We start from the raw sequence: 12401 nt of genomic DNA on the forward strand, positions 1-12401 counted from the left end.
ACAGTGGTTATTTTCATTGAAAGATCCCAAATCCAAACTAGTAAGATGGCGCTTGAAGCTAGAAGAATATGATTATGAAATCATTTATAAAAAAGGATCTTTAAATACAAATTGTGATACATTATCCAGAATAGAGCTAAACGTCAATGAAACAAAAAATTTGGAAAACACAAAAAATATTTTTGAATATATGGAAACACTTAATGAACAAGCTCAACAAGATCTTAATAATGAACCAGATACAGAATCGCTGATTGTTGAAATAGATGAAGATAATAGACAAGAAGAAAATCCTGATGACGGTGAGACGATACACACCAATGTAGAAAATCCTACCCCCGGAATTCCTATTTCGGAAAACCCTGTAAACACGGGAATTAACCAAATTTTTATCTCTGAAGTTAATTTTAATCCTGCTAGTCCCACTATAATCAAATTATTTGATAAAAGACAAAGAATTCTTGTCCAGTTCTCAAAAAACAATTTTGAGCGTGATGTTATTGATTTTATTAAAGAATATACCATACCCAAAGTAAAATATCACCTTTATTTTGAAGACCCAGTATATGAGAAATTTAGCGTTGTTATCCAAAAATATTTTAAAAATTCTCAAATATCATTTATTAATTGCACTAAGAAACTTATCGATGTTCCTATAAACGAAATTAAAGAAATAATTCAAAACTAACATGAAGGCAAGCAAAATCATAGAGGTTTAGATGAAACGGATAACCGAATTAAATCATTATATTATTGGCCCAATCAACGAGCTTCTATACAAACTTATATTAATGAATGCGAAATATGCCAAATAACAAATATGATAGGAATCCCCTAAAGCCAATATTCAGCATTGCTCCTACAGCAATTAAGCCATTTCAGATTTTACATTTAGATTCCATAACTCTTGAAAATACCAAATTTCTAACGATAATCGATTCCTTCTCTAAATATGCCCAACTTTATAAATTTAATTCTGCTCAAGGTATCGAAGTAGCAAACGCTTTGATTAGATTCTTTACTCACCATCATCAATCAGCCAATCCCGTCCACTGCTGGACATAGGCCTCCCTCAGTTCTTTCCAGTGTTCTTTACACTGGGCCGCTTGTAGCCAGTTTCCCGCTACTCTTTTTATGTCGTCGGTCCATCTAGTCGGTGGTTACTCACCATAGTATTCCAGAACAAATCATTTCAGACAATGGTACAGAACTAAAAAATTCAGTCATTAAAGACTTATTAGCATTACACAAGGTAAAAATCTACTTTATCTCCTCCCAGCATCCAGAATCAAATGGTATAGCTGAAAGATTTCATTCAACTATTATAGAACATATCAGGTTACTAAACAATCAAAATGAGTATAAATCCGACCCAATAGAACAAAAAGTAAACTATGCATTATTAGCTTACAACAGTACTATCCACGCCGTAACAAAAATGAAACCCCATGAACTAGTCACGGGACATTTAGACATCAACTCCCCATTTAACATTGACCTAGAGCAACAACTAATTAATAATTATATTTCTAATCATAAGGATAAAATGAAATTACTATATTCAAATATTAACAAAAAAACTTCAAGAAAACAAAGCAAAAGTTATAAATAAAGCAAATGAAACACGCGAGGAATTACCAAATGAAATTCCTACCGAAGTATTTGTGCGAAACAGACAAATAAAAGGAAAAACTAAAAATAAATATCAAAAAGAAAATATTAAATCCATTAATAAATTTAAGAAAACAGCAAAACTCATTAAGCGGCATAAAAATACTACCGAAAACATTCACCTTTCAAATGTAAAACGACCTAAACGGAAAACTTATATTTTTCCAGGTTCGTCACAATCGGACATACAACAGCCGAAATAAAGGATATCACCCACAACCTAGGCATTCTACCTATAAAATTAGGAACCGCAAAACTCCAAAAATCTAGTCATACATTTGTACATTTTTATAATTTAAAACCACTTGTAACTGAATATGACAACCTGAACAAGCAATTTGAGTATCTTAAAAATAACATTTCTAACAGCGAATTCTTTAGATCAGAGACGTACAACTACGTTAATATTATTCAATATATCAAAAACAGCATACAAGAAAAATTTAGCGGTCTAAATATTCATATTAATTTAACAAGAAGTAAAAGAGGCTTGATTAATGGCTTTGGTTCAATAGTAAAAGCAATCACAGGTAATTTAGACGCCGAAGATGGCGAGAAGATAAATTTAATACTAGAACATTTGAAAACTAATCAACTAAAATTAGAACATCAGACACTTAATCAATATTCTCTTAGTCAACAAATCATAGATAACTTCAATAAAACCATTCAAGATATTCAAACAAATGAAATAATCCTTAAAACAAAGATTTTTGAAATTAAAGACATTGTCGATTTTCAAACTAAATTTGAGAACGTTATTTATCTAAAAGACATGTCCAATGAACTCATTATCACATATAATTCCATACTTGATATAATGGAGACTGTAGAAAATTCTATTACTTTTTGTAAGCTCAAAATCGTACACCCTAGTATTATCAAATCTAGTGATCTATTCCGAGAGTTACAAAGAATCTCTTTATTTTACAAAACACAATTACCATTTGCATTAAAACACGAAAATATTTTAGATTTTGAATCCATTCTGGAAATCACCTGTAAAATAGAGGAAAACCAAATTCAATATTTTCTGATAATTCCTATCGATTTTGAGAACATCTTTGATCTCTATTATTTATTACCTATACCCACACAAATTGAGTCAGAATTTGCAATAATAATACCTAATACAAGATATTTGTTAAAAAAGAAAATTACAATAATACCTCTTAAACGACATTTGCACCCACGGTAAACATTTCCAATGTCCAAGCCCTCTACAAAATAACCAAATTAATTTATAATTTGAAAAAAAATCCCACAAACAGAATCACACCCATCATGGAAAAAAGAGAAAATTACCACATTCCCAGCATTTGGACGATCATATTATATCTTACCATCGTTGTAATAATCATCTACATTATCTATAAGAAAATAACGATAAGAACAAGAAAAGAAACCAAAAGAAAGGAAGACATAAGAATGTCAAACATACAGGACCCAGACGATTCCAGTTCGAAAATTCACCTCCCACATGGAGCTTCAATCTAGGGGAAGAGGAGTTATAGAGCGACGCCTATGGGTTTATTCAGGCCATGGACTCAGGAGTGCTGACATTGTCAAAGACATTGAACTTAGGAGTGCTGACGCTATGTTTCGTAATATTGTGAATTGTATAATTGCAAATGTATGTTTTATTTTAACTAATATTTTATTCAGTTTAGAATCTGATTTTATTGTAATTAGTCGTTTTAGCTCTAATAAATTCTTTTTAAAAAAGGTCTTTTGGCATTCCCAAATTTGAGTTATATGTATATATATTTATTCAAACTTTGAGTTATAAAATTGTTAAATAAAAATGTTTAAAAACATAAAACCTGTATGTTACAAGTAATTGCAAAACGTTCAAACCAAACAAATTTAAAATATATTACAAATTAGTCCAAAATTTGTTAAAACCCTTGGAAAATTAAAACATACAAGTAAAGAATAAAATTTCAAAAATTAAAACAAACCCAAAATATACTACAAATTAAACCTACAAATACACCTAAAATATACTACTACAAAGAACAAGGTTTGTAGCACAGGCATTACAACTTTGGGTTGTATAGAACCTTTGTAGAACCTGACATAAAATTCATTAAAGTAGCATACCTTACAGAGCATTTCATCAGGCAAGAGATAGGTGCAACAGTCTGAAAGGTTTTTAACAGAAGAAGGCTGATGGGACAATAAACCAGAAGACCCAAGACTTAGGTATCAAGACAATTTAGAGGATGATTTAAAATCTATTGGAGTTAGAATGTAGAGAAGAGTTGGTAGACACAGAGGTGAATGGAGGATTGTCCTAAATAATTATTTGCACAAGCACATGGTTTTACATTACAGCCCTGTTAAAGCTGGAAACATATATTCCTGTGTTGCATTGATTTTGACTAATGATAATGGTAAAACAAACTAAAATATATTACAAAATGGTCCAAATGTGCTCATAACCCGTAGAGAATATGAAGAAGTATTATTGCTGCAAACTTCGTGTTGTAAAATAAAAAAAAATAAAAACAAATTGTTAAATAAAAGTGTTTATAATTAGTATATTTCATAATGATATGTAGGTATTTATGTTACAATTAGTTACAAAATCAAAAAGAATAACACAAAGATCAAGACAAAACAAAAAATCTGAAACATATTACAAAGTATATAAAAAAATTTTGAGTTATAAAATTGTTAAATAAAAATGTTTATATTCAGTTTATTCCATAATTGAGATATAATTTTATAAAGATATGTCTATAGAATGTTAAATAAAACTATTGCCTTTTTAATTTTCACAGGTTGATTTCCTTTTCCTTCTGAAAAATATACACCATAATAAACATAATACATCAATCATTAATCATTACCTTTAAAATCAAATGTATTTATAATCTGGGGCTTCCCAAGATGAATCTTTAAAATGAGTTGCAAAATCTTCCACTCATTGAACACCTAAAAATTTAGCATTTGGCATTTAGCATTTTTAGCATTGATACTAACAGAAATTAATTTTCTTACATGTCTTCATTGTTCTCCTGTTATTTTAGGGCCACTATCTACTGTATTTACCATGATAGCAAATTCCTCTCACAATTGGGCTACTTAAGCACTATTATTTTTATGAAGTCTAACATCACTTTCAATTGTTTCCTGGTTGTTTTCTTTTTAATTAAAGCCGTTAGTTTACTTTATTATAATTATAAAAAAATAGTTTATTGTTTCCACAAATTACATACAATAACATAACCTAACTAAGAGCGAAAACGGCACGTAATTTTAGACAGCTTAAAAATTACATTTACATATAGATAAATTACATATCAAGGTAGGCAACCCGTTATATGTAGTTCTTACATCATACCGATTTGAAAATTTTTATATAAATGTGTTAAAATCGGAGTCTACAGCATGTAATTATTTCACATAAATGATACATCATAGCCCTGAATATCTGCCAACAAGGAACAGCACATAGGGATTTTGCATTAGGGATTTTGCCAATATAATAGTAATGGTATTTCATTATGCACGAATTATTTTTAAGTAAACAATTAAAAATTATTATAGTTTTTAAAAAACATGAAATTTTGAGATTTTATAAAGAGAATCACACAAAAAAACATTTTAAGTATTGACAAAGCACCTGTACAGCCATTTGAAAATGACCTTTGTTCTCTCCAAATGGGACAAACAAATATATCTGTTTAAAAACTACTTGACCGATTGTGTCTATCTTTCGCAAATGTAGTAACTACATAAAATGTGTTTTAAATGTTTTTTCACAATATTGAAATAAATGAAAAAAGTCGCTTTTTTTGCTTAAATGTTATGACGCAGTAAAAGTTTCGATAATCATGAGATAATACGCCTTTTCTATTGACTTCTCCCAGATATTCCAGTTAAAAAATAGCGCAAAGTAATTTTTTCGCTTCGTTTCATGGGGTAAAAAACTAGAAACAACTTATAAATTTAATTTAATTCAATTATTTATTTCTTTGAATAAAAAATAATAAAAAAGTAGTATTATTTGTAGATGTAGATAAGTGACCTCATTGATTTATACAGTTGTATAATTGTTGTATTATTATATATTCAATAATAAGCTATATCCCTAACTTATGCCTCGCAGTTTATATTTTTTTCGGGACGTCACTATTTAGACAAAATAATAATATATATTCTAGGACTTCTCTATCACTGTATTCGAATTAAACTATACAGCAGTATCAAACCGAACATCTGTTGTGAGTTTGTTAAAAACTTAAAAACAGTCAAGCTTTTGCTTTAATGCATTTATTTTTTTATGTATTAAAAGCTTAATTATAATACTAATTATTTATTTCCAGGACGAGATTGGAGAATTTGTTAGCGGCTTAATCCTTTCCCCATACCCCCCTCAAGTCAGACCACCCTCCGTCCATATTCCTTCAGAGATTCCTGTAAAAAAAGGTAATGCAGAACGCAAACGCTTCAACTCTAATACAAGTTCTTTGGACAGCGAACCTTCTTCTCCAACGCCTGTTAGGATAACCAGACCAGGTTCTTGACTTTTATAGATTCTGTTTTTTGGCCTGATGTATTTGTGTCTTTTAAAAAGTGGCCTGATGTATTTGTGTCTTTTAAAAAGAAAATTATAATGCTTTTATTTAAACATTATTTGGTATTGAGAGAAAGAGTAATAAATCACTGGCATTTGACCATTCCTAAAGCGTGCCTGTTCATAGGCATTACTATAATCATTTTAATATATTAATTTTTACAAGTACTAGGCACTATGACTGCAGTATTACTGACTATTACAGGTCAAACGTGCCAAAATATAATATTTCTAATAAAAAATAGTAAGAATTTCTGCTAAATCACCTACAAACAGAAGTATATACAAATATTTGAAAAATACGAAAAAGTAATAAATTGGTCATTATCCTCATTCAGTATGGAAATCGCAATATTAGATAAAATATGCGATATCTATAAACGGATTTTTTTTGTAAATTTGTAATTTGAAAAATAATTGTACTGAAGGTATTAAAGCACTTTCAAACCACAATGTTATAAAATATGTTAAAGATGGCCGGAATTTGATAGTGGACCGATTTGATCGTTGAAGTAGGTATCTAAAACCTTCCTCGGGAAGCGTTAGAAAACCTCTCAAAGAAGACGAAAAACATAAGAAGCAAAATATACTCCTATTTTAATACCGAAACTTACCGATACTTTGAATATACATACAATGAAATATATTCCTTAAAGAGGAAGATACAGGCTTTGTAAAAGTCTACCGAAATTAAGCTTTAGGGAGGAAAAACTTATCTGGATGCGAAATAATAGAATAAAAATAAGAGATTTCCCAATCAAAATTAGAAATTATTCTATTTGGCCTAAATGCGACTAAAGGAAAGTTATTGAATTTAACCGCTTCTCTAATAAAATGTGATTTAAGGAAGACTACAGCTGGAATCACTACAGGATGTACTTTGTATCAATTATCATGATATGCGCCAGTCACAAACCTTGTTGCACTGAATTTTTTATTTAACAAAATCTGAAAAAAATCTAAAATTTTTGCTTTTTGCGCCAATATCTTCGCCTATATCTCGAGAGATATTGCTTCTACAAAAAAATATAGAAGGTAAAAGTTTTCCCATCCTAACCAAATTTAGCACACGTTTCAGATGTATTATAAAGTTTTTGTAGGCGGAATATGAAGGCTGTAAGCTATGTTTAAGGGGTCGAAAAAAAATTGAAAAAAAAACTCAAATTTAGCATCTCAATTATGCTATTTGTTAAACAATAAACTTTTATAAATGTTATGTTAAATAAAGTTTTAATTTCTAGCTTCCATAGTACAATATTATATAAAATTGAAAACACAACTTTTACCTTGTATAACTTTTATTTGTAGGAGTAATATCTCTCGAGTTATAGGCGAAAATATGGACACAAAAAAAGTACATTGAAATTCCGCCAAAAATAGACTCGTATGGAAAATGTCCATTATGGTCTGCTTTTCGACAGATCCCGCCTGGGCTAAAGAGTTTTACAGAAAATATAGTGCAACCAGTCATTAACTTTATCGGGGAAGACAGCACTGTATCAGGTTTTTTACTTTTTAAATAAAAATTTTTATTAAATATTGTTCATCAAGTAGAGATATAAAAGGTATATCTAAATATAAATAAACATATAATATATAGAAATGTTCTTTTTCTATATATTCTACAATTGTTTTTAGTAGTTCATACAAACTGTAGAGATATCTTAATTAATAGTCTGACCTGTAGTCACGTATATATGTCTGTCAATAGCAATAAATGTAAAGACCAATTTATATTGTATTCGGACCTTTTACGGTGACGAAAGTGACGAAAGCAAAGGAAGCTTTCGTCGAATTATTGCAATATAAATATTTATAGAATCTTATTAAAATATTTGGTCTATTTGGTAGGCTCTCTTAATACCAAATAAATTTTGTAATTATCTTTAACTAAAACTATTAATAAAAGGTAATTTTTTATGTGCTAACAAAGGTTTTGATATGCTTTTTTTAAAAAGAATATTTTTTTAATATAATAATTAAGTTTAATTAATTTTAAGTGCTTTTGCTCGCCGTAGTATTTGTAAAGTTTCAACGCCTATTTTTTGCGGTATCCTACCGTAAATGAAGAATTTCTGACATTAGCTATTATATCCTCACTAATGCTTGATGTGATAACAAAGTTTCTAACTTTGGCTAAAACGTTGATTTCTGATACTGAAAAACATTGTGGTAAATACATAGTTAGCAATTGAAACTAGCCACTTAAAAAATGTGTAACAACCTTTAGAATATAATTAAATGTATTGACAATTAAAATTGAAGCGACATAAATAAATATGCCGAGACAATCGTCGATAACCGGCTTTCTCTTGGCCAAATTTTGTCACCAAGTAATAGAAGCGCACAATATTTTTATTCATTGACGCTTCCCATGAATACCTTAATTTCACCTTCTTCCAAATCGACATCTATTACATAAATATCTGTAAGATATTTATGTGTAATACGTGTCAAAGTGTGTAAATCAGTGTCAAAAACTGCTTAAAAATATTTTTTATTTTTCTACATCTAATTTATACACACATTTTTTTACTTTTAAAGGGGGCTAGTTCGCGTCCGTGCACTGCACGTGCACCCTGGATAATCTAAATGAACTAGCACAAGACGCGCCAGACAATATTTCACAAGATCTCCAATCACAGTTCTCAAAGTTACTAAAGATGAACCTGCCAACAAATGCCAAATTCTACACAAATTAATTAAAAGAAAACGATATTGACCTGATCGCAATACAAGAAACATATACAGAAAACACAATCCAATTGAGTTCAAGAGAAAAAATCCCAGGCTATGATATACTTGGTGCTACCTACGATAGAGCATACGACGTGATAATCGGTGATATCACAATAGCCAATATGTATAAGCCCCCTGCTCTCACCTGACCTACACATGTTCTTAATCACTACGAACACTCAGCTATATACGTAGGGGATGTTAACAGTCACCATAAGTTGTGGAAGTACTCTGAAAATGACAAAAATGGCTCGTTCCCTTTGGAGTGGTGAGAGCAACATGGTACCCACCTCCCTTTCGACGACAATGATAGATGCACTTTTAGATCTGCTGTTTGGAAGAGGGAGTATAAGACTGATCCTTGTTTTCTTACCACTGACGACAAAGGCCAACCTCTACCAGCATCAAGAAAGGTCATGCCCGATTCTCCCCATAGCCAACACGCCCCATTCTAGGAAAGTGATCTGCTTTCTCTAGTAATCTTGGTAAAGGCTTAGGCTGGATCTTATCAAAAATCATAAACTACGAGAGATTGACAGGTTCAATAATAACATCAGCAAAACCAACAATTCCTAGAGGGTACTGAAAAGAATATATTCCTGGATGGTTTGAGGAGAGCGAAAAACTGTATCAAAAATTCTGTGAAGACACGAGGCAGGAAATTGCAGACGAATTACTCCACAGCATTTATACCGCTAGGCGCGAGAAATGGACTGAGACAATTGAGGCATTAACACCAACCAAGTGGAGTCCAAAATAATATCTACCTAAAGAGCACCCCCAAATCGCTTATACACAATTAAAGTTTACTTATTCACTTGAAACAGAATATTCCAACCCTTTCACCTGTAAAGAAATTACGGGAAGCTCTTAATGAAATGAAAACGGGAAAAACCACTGGCTTTGATGGCATTCAAGCTGAGTTTCTAAAGCAAAGTGGCAAATTTACTAGAAAATGGCATGCAAATTTCTTCACACATTCTTCAGACGAGAAATGTTCTTCAACAACTAAAAAGAGCAAAAATCCGGTCGCCAGTTTAAAACCAGGGAAAGCTAACTATTCATCAAAAAATTACCGTCCAATTGCACTAATTATGATCTACAAGCTTTTTGAAAAAATATTGTTGTGAATTGTCTCCTTTCTACAACAAAAAAAGCGGACCAGACGTTGGAACTGGCTAAGTATGTAGACTTGGATTAAATAATCCTTCGCCGAAACAATTTCTAAGTGGAATTGGTAATAATAATGCTTGTTGAATTTAAAGGCACTTTATTTTATGTTGCACTTCAGTTACAGAATATTGTTTTTTACAAAAGTATTTAACTAACACTAAACTATTTATTTTTCTGCTATTTGAACGAAGGTTTACGTAGAGCGCTTGTATTTTTGCACAAATTTTGAGAGAACGAAGTCTGGTGCGAGTGAGTACTATTCTAGTTGAGGATCGAGGACGAAGTCTTGAATGTGAACTGCCCAGCACGAGGACCGGTGGTGAAGTCTTAGAATACCACTTTAAACCATTTTTTTATAGGAACAGAAACCGCCAATTTTTCAGCGATTTTAACGAACTTTGAATGCGCCAAAGGTGGGTTCTAATAAGCCACTTTTTATATACAATGATGAATAAACTACATAATGATAAAAACAATAAAACTAAAAGATTTATTGCCCTTTTACGAGTTCCGAGAAAAATAAATATTGTTGACCCAGTTCTAGGTAGACAAAAAAATTTTTTTTTGTAACGAGAAGTAGCGAAACGGTTGGTACTAACAAAAAACATTCATGACCAGTTATGGTCGTAAAAATGATAATTTTTATATTGAGAAGAAGAGAATTGGAGGTAAAATAATATCGAAGTGTGTTTAGATACCAAAAGAAACAACCTGTTTTCAACAGAAAACGAATGAGACAAAAAACTCTTTTTATTTGAGTTGAGATATAATGAAAATAAGTAGAATATATTTTCGTGTTTTATTAATAATTGTAACAAAATAATGAGGGATTATTGGTGGTATATTAAGACTTTAACAAATACTATATAATAGAATTAGTTAAACAGTACACCAACATTTACCTGTGGAACAAGCAGGATTTCGACCAAACCGCAGCTGTACAGACCAAGTCTTAGCATTGACTAACGACATAGAAACAGGCTTTCAAAAACAACCAAAAATATCTAATGTTTTCATTGATTTATCAGCAGAGTACGATACCGTATGGAGTAGGTACAGGGTAATATATAAGTTAGTGCGAGCGATTCCATGCAGAAAGATCACTCATGTCATTCATGCTATGCTATGCAACAGAAGTTTTCAAGTAATCATCGGCGATAAGACTACTACGCTTACTACAAATGAAATTGAACAATGGACTCCCGCAAGGATCGGTGCTGGACACTCTACTCTTTAGCCTTTATCAGCAGACATGCCCGAAACCACATCAAAGGAATTTGGATATGCAGACGACTGGGCGCTAGCTACGAGCCATAAGGAACTGGGGACAACTGAGCAAATATTAACAAACGACCTAACTACCCTCGGAAGATATTTTCGCCACTGGAGATCCCAACACCGCCAAGACGGAAGTATCGTGCTTTCATTTAAACAGCAGACTGGCCAACTACCAATTAAAAATACATTTTGAAGACAAACTCCTCAACCACTCTAAACACCCAAAATATCTAGTTGTGAAATTTGATAGAACGTTAAACTTTAAATAACATCTTACAAAAATGTCTACAAAACTTAAAACACGAAATAACATTCTGCAAAAGTTATGCTGTACAATATGGGGTTCCTCATCGACAGCACTGGGACTCGTATATCCCGTTGCGGAGTACTGTGCACCGGTTTGTCTCAACAGCCCGCACACCAAACGTGTTGACGCTTGACTTAATCAGACATTACGTGTTATATCGGGTACAATAAAGACCAGACCAACATACTGGCTACAAGTACTAAGCCACATAACCCCCTCACACGCCCTCCGAGAACATGTCCTTGTCAGGGAGTATAGAAAAATGTACGCTGATCCTGCACTCCGCTCCCACGTTGGTATCACATGCAGAGACATCAATAGACTTCGTTCAAGAAACAACCCTATATATTCTGCAAGAAGTCTAATTGAAAGGAACTTCAAGATAACTGACTGCTGGCAAGAAGATTGGGAGAAAAATGCACCACCTGACACCCGGAATATGCCATGTATCACAAGCAAGCCAGAGGGTTTCGACCAACCAAGACAAATCTGGGCTGTACTGAACAGAATCAAAACAAATTGTGGCAGTTGCCTCGATTCACGTTTTCTACTAAATCTCCAAACTGCGATTGTGGTGCTGAAAGACAAACCGTTAAACACATAGTGGAGGAATGCCCGAGCAGATCCTACATTGACAATTCGTCCGAT

At 32.0% G+C, this 12401-nt stretch overlaps 1 protein-coding gene across 2 annotated transcripts in view; it reads left to right on the forward strand.

Annotated features, from left to right (window-relative positions):
- Window positions 1-12401, forward strand: part of Rcd1 (Reduction in Cnn dots 1) — a 340758-nt gene that overhangs the window by 308701 nt on the left and 19656 nt on the right. For both annotated transcript variants that reach the window (XM_072529866.1, XM_072529867.1), the window contains exon 8: window positions 6006-6198. In XM_072529866.1, coding sequence (XP_072385967.1) covers window positions 6006-6198 — 193 coding nt within the window. The remainder of the gene's footprint in view (window positions 1-6005; window positions 6199-12401) is intronic.

Source organism: Diabrotica undecimpunctata, chromosome 4 (assembly GCF_040954645.1).
Source record: "Diabrotica undecimpunctata isolate CICGRU chromosome 4, icDiaUnde3, whole genome shotgun sequence".
In the NCBI taxonomy this organism is placed as follows: domain Eukaryota; kingdom Metazoa; phylum Arthropoda; class Insecta; order Coleoptera; family Chrysomelidae; genus Diabrotica; species Diabrotica undecimpunctata.